At 43.0% G+C, this 23,080-nt stretch overlaps 2 protein-coding genes across 4 annotated transcripts in view; one reads left to right on the forward strand and one right to left on the reverse strand.

Annotated features, from left to right (window-relative positions):
- LOC112071853 (ras-related protein Rab-15) overlaps positions 1–6,459 on the reverse strand; it is a 28,288-nt gene extending 21,829 nt beyond the window's left edge. The window contains exon 1 of one of the 3 annotated variants that reach the window (XM_070439539.1): positions 6,085–6,459. In XM_070439539.1, coding sequence (XP_070295640.1) covers positions 6,085–6,208 — 124 coding nt within the window. In that variant the 5' untranslated portion in view covers positions 6,209–6,459. The remainder of the gene's footprint in view (positions 1–6,084) is intronic. The other 2 variants (XM_024139280.2, XM_070439540.1) reach the window with 2 other exon arrangements.
- Positions 6,460–7,294: 835 nt separating this feature from the next.
- Positions 7,295–23,080, forward strand: part of fntb (farnesyltransferase, CAAX box, subunit beta) — a 36,193-nt gene continuing 20,407 nt past the window's right edge. The window contains exons 1-4 of the mRNA XM_070439538.1: positions 7,295–7,486; positions 7,912–7,976; positions 13,934–14,006; positions 20,737–20,831. Coding sequence (XP_070295639.1) covers positions 7,388–7,486; positions 7,912–7,976; positions 13,934–14,006; positions 20,737–20,831 — 332 coding nt within the window. The 5' untranslated portion in view covers positions 7,295–7,387. The remainder of the gene's footprint in view (positions 7,487–7,911; positions 7,977–13,933; positions 14,007–20,736; positions 20,832–23,080) is intronic.

Here is a 23,080-nt window from a genome sequence, read left to right on the forward strand (position 1 = left end):
GGAGCATTCTTAGATCAAACAAACCACATTGAGTCCACAGAGAGGTATAGATCCAGACCGACTGACCAACACTGGCTAACACCACTCTGACTATCAATATAGTGTTCACACACACACACACACACGTTGGTTTTACTATCCTTGTGGGGACCAAACAATTGATTTCCATTCAAAGTCCTTTTTCCCTAACCTAACCCTAACCCCAATGCCCTACCCCTAATCCCTATCCCTAACCCCTATCCCTAACCCCTAAGCCGGAACCTAACCCCTAAGCCGGAACCTAACCCCTAAGCCGGAACCTAACCCCTAAGCCGGAACCTAACCCTAAGCCGGAACCTAACCCCTAAGCCGGAACCTAACCCTAAGCCGGAACCTAACCCCTAAGCCGGAACCTAACCCCTAAGCCGGAACCTAACCCCTACCGGAACCTAACCCCTAAGCCTGAACTAACCCCTAAGCCTGAACCTACCCTAACCGGAACCTAACCCCTAAGCCTAAAATATAATTTGTTATACACTGCTCAAAAAAATAAAGGGAACACTTAAACAACACAATGTAACTCCAAGTCAATCACACTTCTGTGAAATCAAACTGTCCACTTAGGAAGCAACACTGATTGACAATAAATTTCACATGCTGTTGTGCAAATGGAATAGACAACAGGTGGAAATTACAGGCAATTAGCAAGAAACCCCCAATAAAGGAGTGGTTCTGCAGGTGGTGACCACAGACCACTTCTCAGTTCCTATGCTTCCTGGCTGATGTTTTGGTCACTTTTGAATGCTGGCGGTGCTTTCACTCTAGTGGTAGCATGAGACGGAGTCTACAACCCACACAAGTGGCTCAGGTAGTGCAGCTCATCCAGGATGGCACATCAATGCGAGCTGTGGCAAGGTTTGCTGTGTCTGTCAGCGTAGTGTCCAGAGCATGGAGGCGCTACCAGGAGACAGGCCAGTACATCAGGAGACGTGGAGGAGCCGTAGGAGGGCAACAACCTAGCAGCAGGACCGCTACCTCCGCCTTTGAGCAGGAGGAAGCACTGCCAGAGCCCTGCAAAATGACCTCCAGCAGGCCACAAATGTGCATGTGTCTGCTCAAACGTCAGAAACAGACTCCATGAGGGTGGTATTGGGCCCGACGTCCACAGGTGGGGGTTGTGCTTACAGCCCAACACCGTGCAGGACGTTTGGCATTTGCCAGAGAACACTAAGATTGGCAAATTCGCCACTGGCGCCATGTGCTCTTCACAGATGAAAGCAGGTTCACACTGAGCACATGTGACAGAGTCTGGGGACGCCGTGGAGAACGTTCTGCTGCCTGCAACATCCTCCAGCATGACCGGTTTGGCGGTGGGTCAGTCATGGTGTGGCGTTGGCATTTCTTTGGGTGGCCGTACAGCCCTCCATGTGCTCGCCAGAGGTAGCCTGACTGCCATTAGGTACCGAGATGAGATCCCCAGACCCCTTGTGAGACCATATGCTGGTGCGGTTGGCCCTGGGTTCCTTCCTAATGCAAGACAATGCTAGACCTCATGTGGCTGGAGTGTGTCAGCAGTTCCTACAAGAGGAAGGCATTGATGCTATAGACTGGCCCGCCCGTTCCCCAGACCTGAATCGAATTGAGAACATCTGGGACATCATGTCTCGTCCATCCACCAAAGCCACGTTGCACCACAGACTGTCCAGGAGTTGGCGGATGCTTTAGTCCAGGTCTGGGAGGAGATCCCTCAGGAGACCATCCGCCACCTCATCAGGAGCATGCCCAGGCGTTGTAGGGAGGTCATACAGGCACGTGGAGGCCACACACACTACTGAGCCTCATTTTGACTTGTTTTAAGGACATTACATCAAAGTTGGATCAGCCTGTAGTGTGGTTTTCCACTTTAATTTTGAGTGTGACTCCAAATCCAGACCTCCATGGGTTGATAAATTTGATTTCCATTGATAATTTTTGTGTGATTTTGTTGTCAGCACATTCAACTATGTAAAGAAAAAAGTATTTAATAAGAATATTTCATTCATTCAGATCTAGGATGTGTTATTTTAGTGTTCCCTTTATTTTTTTGAGCAGTGTATATCAACTCTGGGTAAAACACACTGTAAACACTACATACTATATCAACTCTGGGTAAAACACACTGTAAAATACAATACTATATCAACTCTGGGTAAAAACACACTGTAAACACTAAATACTATATCAACCTCTGGGTAAACACACTGTAAACACTAAATACTATATCAACTCTGGGTAAACACACTGTAAACACTAAATACTATATCAACTCTGGGTAAAACACACTGTAAACACTACATTACTATATCAACTCTGGGTAAAACACACTGTAAACACTACATACGATATCACTAGGGATGTAGTTCTATGAAGAACACTCCTGGTTCTAGAACTTTAGACAGAGAACACCGTAGAACTCTAGAAATGGGAACTTTCACCAAGTTCTTCCAAAATTCTAACCTAGAATGTTGATAATGTGTATAATGTACTCCAGGCAACAGTCATCAAAATGCCAACAGTCATCAAAATGCTTAGAATTATCTCATATATACATTTTCTAATGGTATCAGGTATTTATTTTATATTCAGTGTTAAAATAAAGAAAAGTACATAATTTGCATAATTAGTGTGKTGTATTTTCATTTTTGATAACATTAGCATAAAGGGGTGGAACAAGGCTGGAACCCCAATAACGTCCTCTGACTAGGCCTACCTACATTCACCTGCGCTGTCTACACGGCCTGATTATTACTGCTGTTGTCACGTTCTGGTGCATAATACAACTTGTGCGTCAATAGCAGAATACCCTGGGAAAAATATACATGTTTGGGTCTAGATTACAACTATTTATCCATACACTATACTGTATATTCAAAAGTATGTGGACACTTCTTCAAATTAGTGGATTGAGCTATTTCAGCCACACCCTTTGCTGACAGGTGTATAAAATCAAGCACACAGCCATGCAATCTCCATGGACAAACACTGGTAGTAGACTGGCCTCACTGAAGAGGTCAGTGACTTTCAACGTGGTGCCGTCATAGGATGCCACCTTTCCAACAAGTCAGTTTGTCAAAWTTCTGMCCTGCTAGAGCTGCCCCGGTCAACTGTAAGTGCTGKTATTGTGAAGTGGAAACATCTAGGAGCAACAACGGATCAACCGCTAAGTGTAAGGCCACACAAGCTCACAGAACGGGACCTGTACTCGGTTGCAACAATCACTACCGAGTGCCAAACTGCCTCTGGAAGCAACGTCAGCACAATAACTGTTTGTCGGGAGCTTCATGAAATGGGTTTCCATGGCTGAGCAGCCGCACGCAAGCCTAAGATCATCATGCGCAATGCCAAGCGTCGACTGGAGTGGTGTAAAGCTCGCCGCCATTGGACTCTGGAGCAGTGGAAACACATTCTCTGGGGCTGTTTTTCATGGTTCGGGCCCCTTTGTTCCAGTGAAGGGAAATCTTAACGCTACAGCATACAGTGACATTCTAGATGATTCTGTGCTTCCAACTTTGTGGCAACAGTTTGTGGAAGGCCCTTTCCTGTTTCAACATGACAATGCCCCCGTGCACAAAGCGATGTCCATACAGAAATGGTTTGTCGAGATCGGTGTTGAAGAACTTGACTGGCCTGCACAGAACCCTGACCCCAACCCCATTGAACACCTTTGGGATGAATTGGAACACCGACAGCGAGCCAGGCCTAATCGCCCAACATCAGTGCTCGACCTCCCTAATGCTCTTGTGGATGAATGGAAGCAAGTCCCAGCAGCAATGTTCCAACATCTAGTGGAAAGCCTTCCCAGAAGAGTGGAGGCTGTTTTAGCAGCAAAGGAGGGACCAACTCCATATTAATGCCCATGATTTTGCAATGAGATGTTAGACGAGCAGGTGTCCACATACTTTTGGTCATGTAGTGTACTTTACATTGTTTGTGAGATGAAACATAATAGCACTATAATCTGAATGTTAATTTTCGTAAATTGCTTTAATTTCAGCGCATCTAATTTGTAAACATTTCTAATTATTACTTTTTTAAATTCCACAAAAAAATTAACACCCATAAAAAATAAAGTTATTTCTCTTTCTTGTGATGTAAGTATCCAGATGATGTGTTAAATCCCTGATGCAACAGAAAGACAATGTATTCCGTTGAGTCTATTTCAGCCATTACCAGGGTGTGTTTGACAGGTCATTACAAAAACAACTAGAAGCACAAGGAAGAGAATGAAAGTGTCACAGGAGTCAAATGAAAGCAATCGATCCGGCGAGATTTAAGCGACAAGTGGATTTTGAACCCCTCAAACACAGGAAATAGATGGCTGAAAAAGAGGGATCCCAGGTGGAAGGGACATGCAGGTTGCTAGTGTACTTTACTAGTCCTGTATTAAAGGACCGAATGTCTGTTTTTCAGCCCCCCACTCCCCACACACACTGCTTCCATGGCTACCGGTTAATGCAACCAATTACTTCCTATAATACTGCCTTCCTCTCTGCAGAGGGAGAACTGTATATGTGTCCCAGATGGCACCCATGTGTCCCAGATGGCACCCTACTTTTGACCATGGTACGGGCCCTGGTCAAAAGTAGTGCACTGCATAGGGAATAGGGTTCCATTTGGGACCGTATCTGATATTTCTCTGTGATGTCCCTGAACCCGGGGAGGAGGAGTTCAACGGGCAGTCACAGAAAGGAAACCTGCCTTGACTGGGAAGATAGGAGAATGACTGGTACAGGTCGGTAAAAGGGGAGGACAGGGCTGTCCTGATAGCTTATTTCACTGGCCTCAATAGGAAGGCAGTAGAGTAGAGTCAGGAGCTGTTCATTTGGGGAATGTAGTATGACAGTCCATATTAACTAAAGGGGCAAACCTTGTTGTAGCCTACGGACCGTAGGCTACTGCTTTAATGCTCTCTCTCTCTCTCTCTACAAGGGTTGGACCGAGGCAAAGCAATGACCAAGGATGAAGAGTAGGTGAAATTACACTATGTTGCATGGCAATGACTTTTATACTATTAGTAACTATAATATATATATTATATTGCAGTAAAATGACAAGCCATGTAGATTATGTATATATTTCAGATCAAAATAAAATCATATTTTATTGTTCACTGCGCTGAATGCGCTGAATGCGCTGAATGCGCTGAATACAACACGAGTAGACTTCACAGTGAAATGCTTATTTACGAACCCATTTCCAACAGTGCCGAGATAAAAGGTAAGACAAATTATTTGCTGAATAAAAAAAAGTAAAGTGTAACACAATAAAAAAAAACAATAAGGCTATATAGAAGGAGTACCAGTAGTTGAGGTAATTGTGGGTAAAAGTGACACATTTTCCCACCAAAAAATGTCACTTTACTTTTGTTCACGTGCATTTCTTCTAGTAAAAGAAGCAGCTATTCACAAAAAGATTGTGTAACGAATGTGTCCCAATAGTTTCTGACAGTTACTGATAGTCCCATTGGTTACATAACCTCTTGGAATACTCTACTTGTATTCATGCATTTTACTTGGTTCAAAATAACATAAACATATTCAATATCATGTTCATAGTTTGGAGATAGCATCTAATGTGGTATATGCCATGTATCACTCTGTATCCAGGTAGCAACTGTAGCAAGTGTAGCCTACTGGTGGTCATCATTAGTGCAGTTGGATATTTTACCAAGTGGATGCCCCCCCCCGCAAGTTATCGTTTTGATTTGTCCTGCAACTGGCTGTTCTGTTTTTTTATTAATGAAACTAATTGGTATTGTAATCAGAGCTCAGATATGCAAAACAATACAAATATACAGTGCTTTGAAATAGAGAGGGACACTTCATTTTAATACACAATTGGGCTATTTGTAAAATGTCTAATAGCAAATTGGTACATTCTGCACAAAGAAAATGTAGAATAATGTACATGCTCTTTTCAATAGGCTAATTGATATAGCGGCAATAGCCTATTCGATTAGACTATTTAGCCTGGAGATAATCAGATCTGATTAGGTGCATTCTGATCAATTCCCCCCCCCCCCCCCCCCMMCAAAAAATTATTCATGCATCAAAGGAACGGTCTTACCGATTGTGGAAATGTGAGACGGGTGAAATTCGTTGTCCGTGAATCTGCATAATAAACATGTTTTTCCAACCCCCGAATCTCCGAGAAGCAGGAGTCGGAAGAGCACATCATATTGCTTAGCCATAGCGTCTTAGAAATTAGAACAGCCAGCAAGCTAACTCAGCAACGAATTTCCAAAAGCAACACAGCTACACCCCAGCCCATGTCTGCCCAAAATGCAATGAAGTCTTTGGGTACTCTTTCGAGAAACCGGTGAGCAGCTCTGTCTATCAAACCAGGAGGAGCGGTCTCTTTGATAACAAAGCCGAGCTATAAGAGAAGGGTCCAGATTCCACCCAGCCCTCTCCTCCTCTGATGGGTGCGGTGGCGGGGGAAGCTCTCGGCAGCATCCGCTTTTCACTTGACATCACGGACACACGAGATGGTTGGTTGAGAAAGCGCGGGAGTAACAAAGTACAGAAGAAACACCTTTATTATTTTATTGTCCGTAAGCTACATCAGGAAGGGTAATTGTGCAAAGTAAACCTAGGCTACCTAAAGTGAGCTAAATTAAAAATAGGCCTATTCCTTTTATTCCTACAGCCTAAAATAAATGTTGTTTTATGATGTGCCAAGTAGCCTACATGTTTATCTCAAAATGATTCTAGTATAAGTTTTACCACATAATAAATAAAGCATGGTTGGATTGAGTTGACACATTTTTCATAAATTACCCCCTAGGCATGTATTTTAGGATTCATCAGAATATTCATGCACTAATATGACAGCAAATTAATACTAGGCCTTGTGGGTGAGAGAGAGAGAGAGTCTTTCGTACCAGGTCATGTGTCTTCTCAGTCATGTTGACACTGGTCTACTACTGTTGCTTTAATGTATTGTTGTTCTGATTAATATTGTTGTTGTAGCTGTTATTAATGGTAATCCCATGTCCACTACTACTATTATTATTGCTGTTAGTCCCACCATTTATTTATATATAAATATATATATATWTTGTGTATATATATACATATATATTTTATTTACATTTTTCGATATGTATACTTTGACAATGTAAGTAATAATAACTTGCCATGTCAATAAAGTCAATTGAATTGAATTGAATTGAGAGAGAGAGAGAGAGACAGAGCCAATTGAATTGAGAGACGGGTGCGCGTTTTGGATTAAATTGTTCCATCTGCATTGCCGTATGCATATTATGAAACCCCGCCCACTTAACAGGAAGTAACCTCGCCGTGTTGTATTAGTTGTTGATCACCAGAGAACATTTTAATGGGAAAATAACGGTACACACAAAACAATCATGGAACGTGTACCCGCGCCGTTACGGTGCTTCAGCGAATGGCACTCCTCGGAGAAGTTCACAGACGACGGAGTGGAGACGGTGACTTCAGTGGAGCAGGTGAACCTGACGGACAGATTAGCGTTTTAGTTTTCATGGCTAGCTAGCAAACATCGCTGTCTAGCTACACATTTGAGCCAAGAAGGGATTTGCGCAATCATAAACAGGTGTTTTTAGATGTGCCTTTAAAACCACTTGCATATGCATTTTGTCACACATGATGTTGGATTAAAATAACTTTTAACTAGTTGGCTAAGGAGTGGAGTGAGAAACGGCTCCGACGTTGTTATTCTGAATAATGATAATGTTCTGTATGATAAAGATATGAGAGCCAATCATGTAGTGGTTTTTTTTCTGCCATCCATAGATGTTTAAACAAAACTATAGTGTGTGCATGCAGTCAGTTTCATTCTCATGCCTGGTTGAAGCTCGCACTTTCTGTTCTGCTTCGTGTGTCTCACTCAAACATCTTTTATGTTATCCAGAGAAAAGTCGAACGCAGTATACAAGAAGTAATCAGTGTTTACAAACAGATACACAGCTTACCACAGTAAGTAAATGTTCGCCTTCATTCTCTGGTTTTCAGCATGATCACAGACTTAGTCTTGTATGTGAGAATCTGTCATTGCATTGAATGCTACTAGGCTATGCCTTTTACATTAAATTTGACCGCATATTTCAAGTTCAAGTTGAAGGCCATTTAAAAAAAAACTTTTTGTGAGCATATAACTAAATACTTTGAGTAAGACCGATACATACAAGTCCAAGTTATCTACAGGGTTGTTAACGTTTCACCCTTCTGAACAAGTTATCTACAAGGTTGTTAACGTTTCACCTTACTGAACAAACACTAGCTCCGGTGCAGGTCGTGGTTCGGCTGCGCTTTCACTGAGTGACTGACCGTGTCCGAATACCCACACTAGCGTACTACATACTTAAACGGTATACTATGTACTCATCGTCTCATACTATTTAGCACGTACCGTTTAGTTAAAAGTATGCAGTATGCCACGGCTGCAACGCAGTAGCGGGTCCTGACTGGCTGAATAGGTGGGGCGGGGGCCAAGTGCGGCTGGGTTTTTCAAATTGAACAGACATACATTACATTAGTCCTATATTTTAATTACATTTTGTTTTTTTTATTTTTAATCCCAGCCACTGTCCCCGCAGGAGGCCTTTTGCCTTTTGGTAGGGAGTCATTGTAAATAAGTATTAGTTCTTAACTGATTTGCCTAGTTAAATAAAAACATGAGCCATCCTGATAATAGCTCATTTCCAATTAGATCAATTTCTCTAAACTATGAATAGAATAGGAATGCAGTTCTACACTGACTATACAAAAGATTAAGAACACCTGCTCTCTCCATGACAGTTTGACCAGGTAGATCCAGGTGAAAGCTATTATCCCTTATTGATGTCACTTGTTAAATCCACTTCAGTGTAGATGAAGGGGAGGAGACGTGTTAAAGAAGGATTTTTAAGTCTTAAGACTATGGAGACATTAGTGTATGTGTACCATTCAGAGGGTGAATGGGCAAGACAAAGGATTTAAGTGCCTTTGAACGGGGTGTGGTAGTAGGTGCAAGGCGCACCGGCTTGTGTCAAGTTTACATACACTCAATTAGTATTTGGAAGCATTGCCTTTAAATTGTTTAACTTGGGTCAAATGTTTCAGGTAGTCTTCCACAAGCTTCCCACAATAAATTGGGTGAATTTTGGCCCATTCCTCCTGACAGAGCTGGTGTAACTGAGTCAGGTTTGTAGGCCTCCTTGTTCGCACACGCTTTTTCAGTTCTGCACATACATTTTCTATAGGTTTGAGGTCAGGGCTTTGTGATGGCCACTCCAATACCTTGACTTTGTTATTTAATCAGTCAAAATATCTTAAACACACAAACTAAAATAATTATATGTATATTTATTTATTTAATCCGTCAAATAGCTTAAACACACAAACTAAAACATTTGTATTTATTTAATCAGTCAAGTAGCTTAAACACACAACAACAACAAAAAAGTCTAATCAAAAGGCTGGTGCATCTCAATTCAGAACCGCAGCAACGTAATAAACTAATATGTATGTATTTATGTAATAAACACTGCTCATTGGGAAGGAGATCAGAATGACTGCTAAAGCTTGACCCATTCATTAAATAGGTAGTCTAGCCTACAAAACCTAAAACAATCCACATGATTAACATGACATCAATAACGCAGCCACATCGCGAGTCCCAGGTGCCCCGGTGGCAGAAATCAAAAGGTGGTTTAGTACTTCGTTTAAAAGCTTTGACGAAGGCCAAGAGAACAAGAAACACTTATTTATTTTTTTCAATGAGAAAATAGAAATCTCCTTTGGGTTAAAAATTGAATTAAGACTTCTGTTTTTCCAAGATGTAGCCTACGATGTAATACTCGTGATACTTTTTAAGGAGAACCAAAATGACCGTCTACATTTGAACACCACCGCAGAAGCTTCGCTATTCGGCATCTTCTCAATTTAAGTAGCCTTGTTTTGTTTTTTGGCTACTTGATTGTTTTATTATAATTATAATTTTATTTATTTACCCTTTTATTTAACTGGGCAAGTCAGTTAAGAACAAATTCTTATTTACAATGACGGCCTACCAAAAGGCATCCTACGGGGACGGGGGCCTGGGATTAAAAAAAAAAAAATACAATATAAATAGAGGACAAAACACACATCACAACAAGAGAGACTACACTACATCAAGAGAGACCTAAGACAACAACATAGCAAGGCAGCAACACATGACAACACAGCATGGTAGCAACACAACACTACATCAAGAGAGACCTAAGACAACAACATAGCAAGGCAACAACACATGACAACACAGCATGGTAACAACACTACATCAAGAGAGACCTAAGACAACAACATAGCAAGGCAACAACACATGACAACAACATGGTAGCAGCACAACATGACAACAACATTGTAGCAACACAACATGGTAGCCACAACAACATGACAACAACATGGTAGCAGCACAACATGACAACAACATTGTAGCAACACAACATGACAACAACATGGTAGCAACACAACATGACAACAACATGGTAGCAGCACAACATGACAACAACATTGTACAAACATTATTTGGCAGAACTAGGGCATATCACTCGCGGCCCACCTCTTCCAATGCATTGAGGAAAAGTGTGCATCTAATCCTACTAGAAGAAGAGAGGAAATGAGTAGAACATCCTGGCATTTAAACCCTACTAGATTTTTCAAAAATTCACACATTATAAAGCACTCTGTTTTGGCATACCAAGAATGCGCGAATGTGTTGTTTCCCACTATTTGTTGATATCTAATTATCAGCTGTTGTCAAAGCCTATTAAACACCATTTTTTTGCATACTCAAACGGCCAACTATTTAGGACGCAATTTGGACATGGCCAGTGACTGACTGAGTGAGAGAGAGAGAGCACAGCTGAATTATGCCCTGGACCAGAGCTAAACATACCCTAGATCCTTATGGACGAGAGGTGGTAGCGGGCGAGAGGTGGTAGCAGCTGTAATAGCGGACCAGAGGTAGTACTGGCTGTAATAGCGGACCAGAGGTAGTAGCGGACCAGAGGTAGTAGTGGCTGTAACAGCGGACCAGAGGTAGTACTAGTACCAGAACATCAAAGCAATGTCTTGTTTCTGTCATTTTCTTTCCATTCAAAGCACCACACCTGTTTTTACCACCATGACAGAATGAGTATATCATATTGCCTTCAGAAAGTATTCATACCCTTGACTTATTCCACATTTAAAAATTAATTAAATATTTTTTCCCCCTCGCCCATCTACACACAATACCCCATAATGACAAAGTGATTTTATTGAAATACGGAAATATCTCATTCACACACTCCTGAGTCAATACATGTTAGAGTCACCTTTGGCAGCGATGACAGCTGTGAGTATTCTGGGTAAGTCTCTAAGAGCTTTGCACACCTGGATTGTACAATATTTGCATATTATTCTTTAAATTCTTCAAGCTCTGTCAAGTTGGTTGTTGATCATTGTTAGACAGCCATTTTCAAGTCTTGCCATACATTTTCATGCAGATTTAAGTCAAAATGGTAACTCGGCCACTCAGAAACATTCACTGTCTTCTTGGTAAGCAACTCGAGTGTATATTTGTCCCTGTGTTTTAGGTTATTGTCCTGCTGAAAGTTGTATCCCAATGACTGTAAAGCAGATTGAACCAGGTTTTCCTCTAGGATTTTGCTGATAACAAGCATACCCATAACATGATGCAGCCACCACCATGCTTGAAAATATGAAGCGTGATAATCAGTGATATGTTTGGGGAAAATCCAACACAACGCTTTTTATTTAGGACATAAAGCTCATTTCTTTGCCGCAGTTTTACTTTAGTGCCTTATTGCAAACAGGATGCATGTTTTTGAATATTTGTATTCTGTACAGACCTCCTTTTCACTCTGTCAATTAGGTTAGTATTGTGGAGTAACTACAATGTTGTTGAAACAGTTTTACGTCACCATTGGCCTTATGGTGAGATCCCTGAGTGGTTTCCTCTCCGGCAACTGAGTTAGGAAGGACGCCTGTATCTTTGTAGTGACTGGGTGTATTGATACATCAATGGAGCGTAATTAACAACTTTACAATRCTCAAAGGGGTATTCAATGTCCATTTAATTWTTTTTTTTTACCCATCTACCGATAGGTTAGGGTTATATTTTATTTTGTTGTTTGCCTTGAACCACCTCCCCCCCACACACACACACATTTTGTTGTCTTGCCTTGAACCCCCCCCCCCCACACACACACACATTCTGTTGTTTGCCTTGAACCCCCCCCCCACACCACACACACCCTATTTTGTTGTTGCCTTGTACTGCCTGTCTCCTGGTAGCGCCTCCATGCTCTGGACACTACGCTGACAGACACAGCAAACCTTCTTGCCACAGCTCGCATTGATGTGCCATCCTGGATGAGCTGCACTACTGAGCCACTTGTGTGGGTTGTAGACTCCGTCTCATGCTACCACTAGAGTGAAAGCACCGCCAGCATTCAAAAGTGACCAAAACATCAGCCGCAGGAAGCAGAGTGGTCTGTGGTCACCACCTGCAGAACCACTCCTTTATTGGGGGTGTCTTGCTAATTGCCTATAATTTCCACCTTTTGTCTATTCCATTTGCACAACAGCATGTGAAATKTATTGTCAATCAGTGTTRCTTCCTAAGTGGACAGTTTGATTTCACAGAAGTGTGATTGACTTGGAGTTACATTGTGTTGTTTAAGTGTTCCCTTTATTTTTTTGAGCAGTGTATATATAGATGAAGACAGACCAGCACATCTGAATACAAATTACAACTTCGAATTGAATTCTGATTAGCCTGTAAAGTTATTATCCGTCCTAGTCCATCCTAGTCCAAACATTCAAGTTTGAAAGGACAGTATGCTTTATTTAAAGGTTGCTACAATATGTAACAGCTGTAGTGCTTGAAGTCTTCTGTAGTGTGTTAACGTCTGTGTGGTTGCTGGGGTGTCGTGATGTTCTTTATTGTACAGTAGGGTAATAATGAAATGCCAGCTGATCTGTGACTAACTCGGTGACTAAGCCTGTACTGAACATAGCAGACCAGAGCAGGTAGATTCTAATTACATGCACCTCTACACACCACACACACACACACACACCACACACACACACCACACACACACACACCAGACTCGCACATACACCTCTGAGGAAAGGTTACTTACTCGGGAGAGGAGGGGGAGTGTCGGGTGTGATGTGACACACACACAGCCTTTGGCGCAGGGGAATGGATGTGCACGTGTCACTGTTGGCACCTGCAGATCAACAGAGTTAATTAGGAGAAAGGAGAGAGATGATTGTCTTCTGAAGTTGTTAGAGAAGTCGCTCTAAGTAGAATGTACAGTAGTTTGAAACGTGTATAAAAATGCATATTATAATCATACAAGGTAGCCTAGTAGTTTAAGGTACCCCAAATGTATGTAGCTTATTGTGTAGCCTATGTTATGTTTGTTGTGTATGTATCCAAGCCAATATCAGATTTTTTTTTTTTTTTTTATTCAACCAGGTAGGCCAGTTGAGAACAAGTTCTCATTTTACAACTGCGACCTGGTCAAGATAAAGCAAAGCAGTGCGACAACACAGAGTTACACATAAACAAATGTACAGTCAATAACACAATATAAAAAAATCTATGTACGGTGTGTGCAAATGTCGGGAGGTAAGGAAATAAATAGGCCATAGAGGCGAAATAATAATTACAATTTAGCATTAACACTGGAGTGATAGATGTGCCACTACATTAGCAGCCATAATGTACGCTGGTCCCAGATCAGTTTATACTCTGGCCTACTCCATTGCTGTCATTGTCAAGCCATACATGGCAGTGAGTAGGCATGATGGCACAAACAGACTGGCGCTCAGCCTATTAGCAACCATTATGTGTTTCATGTATGGATTTCCACTTTGTGTTTTCTCCTCAGACCCACTCTATTGAGAGACCAGCACTACCAGTACCTGAAGAAGGGATTACGTCATCTCTCCGATGCTTATGCGGTATGTAGACTACTGTCAGGCTGACAACTGTATACACTCTCATGAGCCTGCATGAGAACTAATTACCTAAGAGTATTTCCCACATAGCACATCATTGATGACCACATACTATATATAATAATTGCCGTTTATCTGAACATGGGCTTATGTCATCTCTCAGAACTCGTCTCCACCACTTATTTGTATTCTTGTAAAGATAGCTAATATAGTAGCTATCAGAAAAGTCAGTGCTTGTAGGAAAAAACAAGTGGATGGGGGGGGGGGATTTAATCAAGATATTCTTCTTCATCGCTATTGGTCAGAACTGAAGATGTGCCTCTAAAAGGGTTTCCTGCCTCCTTTCATCCTCGTCATAGTTTCTAAGAAGCGTTAAGAATTTAAACTTTGGAGCCAATGTTCCGCGCATTGCAATTTGTTGTCTCTTAAGTATTCTAAACATTGACAAAAACATTGTAGGCTAAACTTGCAGGATATAGACCATTTAAAAAAAATACCAAACCGTTTTCTGAAATAAATAAATCATATTTCACCTCTCCTGTTCCAGAGGCAAAATGTACATTTGGGCTATAATTTTACTGAAACTCTTAATTCTGGAGTAGTCAATATTATATTAGGGTACAGTGCATTCGGAAAGTATTCAGACACCTTCGCTTTTTCCCCACTTTGTTACGTTACAGCCTTTTTCTAAAATGGATTTAAATCGTTTTTTTCCCCCTCGTCAATCTACAAACAATACCCCATAGTGACAAAGCAAAACAGGTTTAAAAAATAAATAAATATTGGGCAAAAATAACTGATAACACATTTACTTAAGTATTCTGTACTTTGTTGAATCACCTTTGGCAGTGATTACAGCCTCGAGTCTTCTTGGGTGTGACGCTACAAGCGTGGCACACCTGTATTTGGAGAGTTTCTCCCATTTTTGTCAGCAGATTCTCTCAAGCTCTGTCTAGTCGGATGGGGAGCGTCGCTGCACAGCTATTTTCAGGTCTCTCGAGATGTTCGATCGGGTTCATGTCTGGGCTCTGGCTGGCCACTCAAGGACATTCAGAGAAGCCACTCCTGTGTTGTCTTGGCTGTGTGCTTAGGGTCATTGTCCTGTTGGAAGGTGAACCTTCGTCCCTGTCTGAGGTCCTGAGAGCTCTGGAGCAGGTTTGCATCAAGGATCTCTCTGTACTTTGCCACGTTCATCTTTCCCTCGATCCTGACTAGTGTCTCAGTCCCTGCCACTGAAAAACATTCCCACAGCATGATGCTGCCACCACCATGCTTCACCGTAGGGATGGTGCCAGGTTTCCTCCAGACCTGACACTTGGTATTCAGGCCATATAGTTCAATCTTGGTTTCATCAGACCAGAGAATCTTGTTTCTTATGGTCTGACAGTCCTTTAGGTGCCACTTGGCGCGCTCCAAGCGGGCTGTCATGTGCCTTTTTACTGAGGAGTGGCCTCCGTCTGGCCACTCTACCATAAAGGCCTGATTGGTGGAGATGCCAAGATGGTTCTCCCATCTCCACAGAGGAACTCTAGAGCTCTGTCAGAGTGACCATCGGGTTCTTGGTCACCTCCCTGACCAAGGCCCTTCTCCCTCGATTGCTCAGTTTGGCCGGGCGGCCAGCTATAGGAAGAGTCCTGGTGGTTCCAAACTTCTTCCATTTAAGAATGGTGATCTTGGGGACCTTCAATGCTGCAGACATTTTTTGGTACCCTTCCTCAGATCTGTGCCTCAACACAATCCTGTCTCGGAGCTCTACGGACAATTCCTTTGACCTCGTGGCATTGTTTTTGCTCTGGAATGCACTGTCAACTGTGGGACCTTATATATATWTTTTTTTTTTCACCTTTATTTAACCAGGTAGGCTAGTTGAGAACAAGTTCTCATTTGCAACTGCGACCTGGCCAAGATAAAGCATAGCAGTGTGAACAGACAACAACACAGAGTTATATATAGACCGTATGTGCCTTTCCAAATCATGTCCAATCATTGAATTTACCACATGTGGACTCCAAGTTGTAGATACATCTCAAGGATGATCAATGGAAACTTATTTATTTTATTTTATTTATTTAACCTTTATTTAACCAGGTAGGCTAGTTGAGAACAAGTTCTCATTTGCAACTGCGACCTGGCCAAGATAAAGCATAGCAGTGTGAACAGACAACAACACAGAGTTATATATAGACCGGTATGTGCCTTTCCAAATCATGTCCAATCAATTGAATTTACCACATGTGGACTCCAAGTTGTAGATACATCTCAAGGATGATCAATGGAAACTTATTTATTTTATTTTATTTATTTCCCCTTTATTTAACCAGGTAGGCTAGTTGAGAACAAGTTCTCATTTGCAACTGCGACCTGGCCAAGATAAAGCATAGCAGTGTGAACAGACACAACACAGAGTTATATATAGACCGGTATGTGCCTTTCCAAATCATGTCCAATCAATTGAATTTACCACATGTGGACTCCAAGTTGTAGATACATCTCAAGGATGATCAATGGAAACTTATTTATTTAATTTTATTTATTTAACCTTTATTTACCCAGGTAGGCAAATTGAGAAACAGTTCTCATTTACAATTGCGACCTGGCCAAGATAAAGCAAAGCAGTTCGACACATACAACAACACATAGTTACACATGGAGTAAACAAAACATATAGTCAATAATACAGTGAAAAAAAAAATAAGTCTATATACAATGTGAGCAAGTGAGGTGAGAATAGGGAGGTGAAGCAAACAAATATATGTATAAAATAATATAAAAGGCCATGGAGGCGAAGTGAGTACAACACAGCAAGTAAAATAAAAACTAAAAAAAACAATGGAATGGTTGGTTTGCAGTGGAAGAAAGTGCAAAGTAGAGACAGAAATAATGGGGTGCAAAGGAGCAAAATAAATTAATAAATAAATACAGTAGGTAAAGAGGTAGTTGTTTGGGCTAAATTGTAGATGGGTTATGTACAGGTGCAGTAATCTATGAGCTGCTCTGACAGCTGGTGCTTAAAGCTAGTGAGGGAGATAGGTGTTTCCAGTTTCAGAGATTTTTGTAGTTCGTTCCAGTCATTGGCAGCAGAGAACTGGAAGGAGAGGCGTCCAAAGGAAGAATTGGTTTTGGGGTGACTAGAGAGATATACCTGCTGGAGCGCGTGCTACAGGTAGGTGCTGCTATGGTGACCAGCGAGCTGAGATAAGGGGGACTTTACCTAGCAGGGTCTTGTAGATGACCTGGAACCAGTGGGTTTGGCGACGAGTATGAAGCGAGGGCCACGCCAACGAGAGTGTACAGGTCGCAGTGGTGGGTAGTATATGGGGCTTTGGTGACAAAACGGATGGCACTGTGATAGACTGCATCCAATTTATTGAGTAGGGTTTTGGAGGCTATTTTGTAAATGACATCACCGAAGTCGAGGATTGGTAGGATGGTCAGTTTTACAAGGGTATGTTTGCAGCATGAGTAAAGGATGCTTTGTTGCGGAATAGGAAGCCAATTCTAGATTTGACTTTGGATTGAGATGTTTGATGTGAGTCTGGAAGGAGAGTTTACAGTCTAACCAGACACCTAGGTATTTGTAGGTGTCCACATATTCTAAGTCGAGCCGTCCAAAGTAGTGATGTTGGACAGGCGGGCAGGAGCAGGCAGCGATCGGTTGAAGAGCATGCATTTGTTTTACTTGTATTAAGAGCAGTTGGAGGCCACGGAAGGAGAGTTGTATGGCATTGAAGCTCGCCTGGAGGGTTGTTAACACAGTGTCAAAAGAAGGGCCAGAAGTATACAGAATAGTGTCGTCTGCGTAGAGGTGGATCAGAGAATCACCAGCAGCAAGAGCGACATCATTGATGTAAACAGAGAAGAGAGTCGGTCCAAGAATTGAACCCTGTGGCACCCCCATAGAGACTGCCAGAGGCCCGGACAACGACCCTCCGATTTGAACACCTGAACTCGATCAGAGAAGAGTATTGGTGAACCAGGCGAGGCAATCATTAGAGAAACCAAGGCTGTCGAGTCTGCCAATGAGGATGTGGTGATTGACAGAGTCAAAGGCCTTGGCCAGGTCAATGAATACGGCTGCACAGTATTGTTTCCTATCGATGGGGTTACGATATCGTTTATGACCTTGAGCGTGGCTGAGGTGCACCATGACCAGCTCTGAAACCAGATTGCATTGCGGAGAAGGTGTGGTGGGATTCGAAATGGTCGGTAATCTGTTTGTTGACTTGGCTTTCGAAGACCTTAGAAAGGGAGGGTAGGATAGATATAGGTCTGTAGCAGTTAGGGTCAAGGGTGTCCCCCCTTTGAAGAGGGGGATAACCGCAGCTGCTTTCCAATCTTTGGGGATCTCAGACGACACGAAAGAGAGGCAGGGTAGGATAGATATAGGTCTGTAGCAGTTAGGGTCAAGGGTGTCCCCCCTTTGAAGAGGGGATAACCGCAGCTGCTTCCAATCTTTGGGGATCTCAGACGACACGAAAGAGAGGTTGAAGAGGCTAGTAATAGGGGTGGCAACAATTTCAGCAGATAGTTTTAGAAAGAAAGGGTCCAGATTATCTAGCCCGGCTGATTTGTAAGGGTCCAGATTTTGCAGCTCATTAGAACATCAGCTGACTGTATTTGGGAGAAAGAGAAATGGGGAAGGCTTGGGCGAGTAGCAGAGGGGAGGGCAGTGCTGTGTTCCGGGGTAGGGGTAGCCAGGTGAAAGCATGGCCAGCCGTAGAAAAATGCTTATTGAAATTCTCAATTATAGTGGGATTTGTCGGTGGTGAAGTGTTTCCTATCTTCAGAGCGGTTGGAAGCTGGGAGGAGGTGTTCTTATTCTCCATGGACTTTACGGTGTCCCAGAACTTTTTTGAATTTGTGTTGCAGGAAGCAAATTTCTGCTTGAAATAGCTAGCCTTGGCTGTTCTAACTGCCTGTGTATATTGGTTTCTGGCTTCCCTGAAAAGTTGCATATCACGGGGGCTGTTCGATGCTAATGCAGAACGCCATAGGATGTTTTTCTGTTGGTTAAGGGCAGTCAGGTCAGGAGAGAACCAAGGGCTATATCTGTTCCTGGTTCTAAATTTCTTGAATGGGGCATGCTGTGAATTTAGTTGTGTAAATTTAGTGAATCCTGTTATCTTTTTATTTGTAATACATTTGCTAAATTTCTAAAAATCTGTTTTCTCTGTCATTATGGGGTATTGTGATGTCATTATGGGGTATTATGTGTAGATTGATGAGGATCATTTTTATTTAATCAATTTTAGAATAAGGCTGTAACGTAACAATATGTGGAAAAAGTCAAGGGGTCTGAATACTTTCTGAAGGCACTTTGTGTGAGCGGTTATAGACCTACAGTCAGGGTCCAGATTTCAGCTAGGCTACTATTCCATTTAACCCATCTGAACCGCAGAGTTCCCTTGACGTGCCATTTTGAAGTCCACGTCTTGTTACTGTCGAATTTGTGTAGCGCTTCACAATCATCACACGTAACATAGCCATAGCATAGCCATAACATAGCCATAACATAGTCATAGCATAGCCATAACATAGTCATAGCATAGCCATAACATAGTCATAGCATAGCCATAACATAGCCATAGCATGGACATAACATAGCCATAGCATAGCCATAGCATAGCCATAGCATAGACATAACATAGTCATAGCATAGCCATAACATAGCCATAGCATAGACATAACATAGCCATAGCATAGACATAACATAGTCATAGCATAGCCATAACATAAACATAACATAGTCATAGGTTAGCCATAACATTAACATAGCCATAGCATAGTCATAGCATAGCCATAACATAAACATTAACATAACATAGTCATAGCATAGACATAGCAGAGCCATAACATAGCCATAGCATAGCCATAACATTGACATAGCATAGCCATAACATTGACATAGCATAGCCATAACATTGACATAGCATAGCCATAACATTGACATAGCATAGCCATAACATAGCCATAGCATTGCCATAACATTGCCGGCACTGCCATCATCCTCTTTTACCACATCACCTAATCTTTCCCAAACAACTTTTCTGACCCTCCCTTCTCTTTATTTTCAACTCTCCATTTCGTAGCTTTTCTCTTATTGAATTAAACTCTGACATTGTTCTTTTTAGCCTCAGTGGATCGACGTGAACTTTTTCCTGCCAAAGTTCCCGAAAGCATTTGGCTATTGGTGTGTATTTGGCGCAGTACAGTTAGACCCTAAAGCGTACGCTGAGGCTACGCAACTAACGGTCAGATAGAATAAGGAAAGAAAAACCTCAATGTAGCCTACAGATATGAATGCATTGTTTTCTCTTTACGCAACCCGCCCAACTACCCACCCGCCTTTCATCCACGCGATATGACCCTCGACCCGCCCAACTACCCACCCGCCTTTCATCCACGCGATATGACCCTCGACCCGCCCAGCTACCCACCCGCCTTTCATCCACGCGATATTTCATGACCCTCAACTCGCCCACCAAGCGGATTATTTGTCAATTTACACAGTGTCTTGAAGCCAGTAGGTTGTGTCACTATAGTCTCTGACTGTTCTCTCTGTAGTGTAGAATCTGACTGTTCTCTCTAGTGTCTGACTGTAGGGAACAGTCAGATACTACACTACAGAGAGAACAGTTAGATTCTCTCTGTAGTGTCTGGACGCCAGCAGGCCGTGGCTCTGCTACTAGATCCTATAGTATCTGTAGTGTGTGTGTGTGTGTTCTCTCTGTAGTGTCTGGACGCCAGCAGGCCGTGGCTCTGCTACTGGATCCTACACAGTCTGGAGCTGCTGGAGGAACATGTCCCCACCTCCATCGCCTCAGAGTGAGTACAGCCACTGTCCTGCTACACTAACATAACAGTTATATACCCACTGACACTGTAACACACCTTGTCCCAACACAAACCACCCCAACCATAATGCCAACCTACTGGCCGTCACTACCAACTAGAGCTCTGCTACCCGACCCTACAGGCCTCGGCATTATACATCGGGTTAGGGGCCGGGCAGGGCCTGTTGTCTCGTCGGTAACTAGGGGCCGGGCAGGGCCTGTTGTCTCGTCGGTAACTAGGGGCCGGGCAGGGCCTGTTGGGAGAGAGAGAGTGAGAGACAGAGAGAGAGAGAGAGAGACAGAGAGAGAGAGGGAGAGAGAGTACGAAGCAGAGACACAGAGACCAGAGGACATGAGGAGACAGAGACAGAGAGTACGAGGAGACAAGAGACAGAGAGACAGAGAGAGAGACAGAGAGACAGAGAGAGAAGAGACAGAGACAGAAGACAGAGACAGAGACAGAGAAGACAGACAGAGACAAGAGAGAGAGCCAGAGACAAGGAGACAGAGACAGAGAAGACAGAGACAAGAGAAGAAGAGAACAGAGAGGAGCAGAGAGTAGACAGAGACAGAGTAGAGAGAACGAGAGACAGAGAGAAGAGACAGGAGACAGAGAATGAGACAGAGAGAGAGACTTCAGAGAGAGTAGACATGACGACGAGCGGAGAGGACATGAGAAGGGAGAGAGGAATGACATGAGACGCACAGAGACAGAGAGAGCGACCAGGATAGGAGAGAGTTTAGAGACAGGAGACAGAGAGTTACAGAGTGGAAGCAGACGAAGACGAGATCAAGAGGAACAAGAGAGAGAGAGAACATGAGAGAGACAGGAGGTAGGACAGATTGAGGAGATGACAGACGAGGACCGAGCAGAGATGAGAGACAGAGAGGAAGACAGAGAAGGACCAGAGAGACAGAGAAGATAGATACGAGAGAGTGACAAGAGGAGACAAGAGTAGAGTTCACAGAGAGAGGACGAGGAGAGGAGACAGAGGTAGATGACAAGAGAGTCAGGAGAGGAAGAGAGTACGTAGAGACAGAGATCAGAGAGACAGGAGCAGAGACGCCAGATCATAGAGATAAGTAGAGAGAAGACTAGAGAGACAGAGAGTAGAAGAGGAAGAGGAACATGAGAGAGAGACACGAGAGAGAGCCAGTAGAGAGGAAGAGACAGGACAGAAGAGACAGAGAGACAGAGAGAGAGAGAACTCAGTATGTATAGCAGAGAGACATGTCGCAGAGAGAAGACAGGAGAGGAGAGAGTGAGTGTGAGATAGAGCCTAAGAAGGACAGATCGACCAGATGAAGACAGAGCACAGAGAGACACGAGAGACCGAGAGAGACAGAGGAGACAAGAGAGCAGAGAGAACAGATGAGACAGAGAGAACGAGAGAGAGAGGACGAGAGAGAGAGAGCAGAGGACAGAGAGAGAGAGACAGAGACAGAGACGACAATGAGAACAGTAGACATGAACAACTGAGAGAGATACCAGAGGACAGAGAGACATGGGTGACGAGACAAGTAAGGTGGAGAGAGGAGACCATGAAGGACGAGAGAACAGAGGAGAATCAGGAGCGGAGGTAGATTGAGACAGATAGAGAGAGAAAGATGAGAGCGACGGCATGTTAGAGCACGGACATAAAGAACTCAGAGAGAGACAGAGAGAGATCAGTGAGAGAACAGAAAACAGAGAGATGTAATGAGCAGACAAGAGAGACGAGAGAGAGACAACCGAGAGAAGATCAGAGTAGAGACAGAGACGATGACATTGATGACACGACGACAGAGACAGAGAGACAGAGTAGGAGAGACAGAGAGAGAGACAGAGAGAGAGAATCAGTAGAGAGAGATCATGAGACAATGAGAAGAGAGAGAGACAGAAGAGAGAGACATAGAGGACAGAAGAGACATTAGAGAGAGAGGAACAAATCGCAGACCGCGAAACAGAGAGAGCCAGAAGTAGTCAGAGAGACAGGCGAGGAGAATGTAACGAGACGAGACAGAAGAGGAGATGACAGTGAAGAGTCAGAGGAGTGATGGCGATAGGAGACGAAGAGACGAGAGAGAGACAGAGAGACAGACTGAAGAGAGACAGAGAACAGAGAGAGAGACAGAGAGACGCGAAGAGAAGAGACGAAGAAGAGAGACAGAGAGAGAGAACAGAGAGAGACGAAGAGAAGAGGACAGAGAGAGAGACAGAGAGAGAGAGAGAGCAGAGAGAGAGAAGCAGAATTATTTACAATC

Source organism: Salvelinus sp. IW2-2015, unplaced genomic scaffold (assembly GCF_002910315.2).
Source record: "Salvelinus sp. IW2-2015 unplaced genomic scaffold, ASM291031v2 Un_scaffold1746, whole genome shotgun sequence".
In the NCBI taxonomy this organism is placed as follows: domain Eukaryota; kingdom Metazoa; phylum Chordata; class Actinopteri; order Salmoniformes; family Salmonidae; genus Salvelinus; species Salvelinus sp. IW2-2015.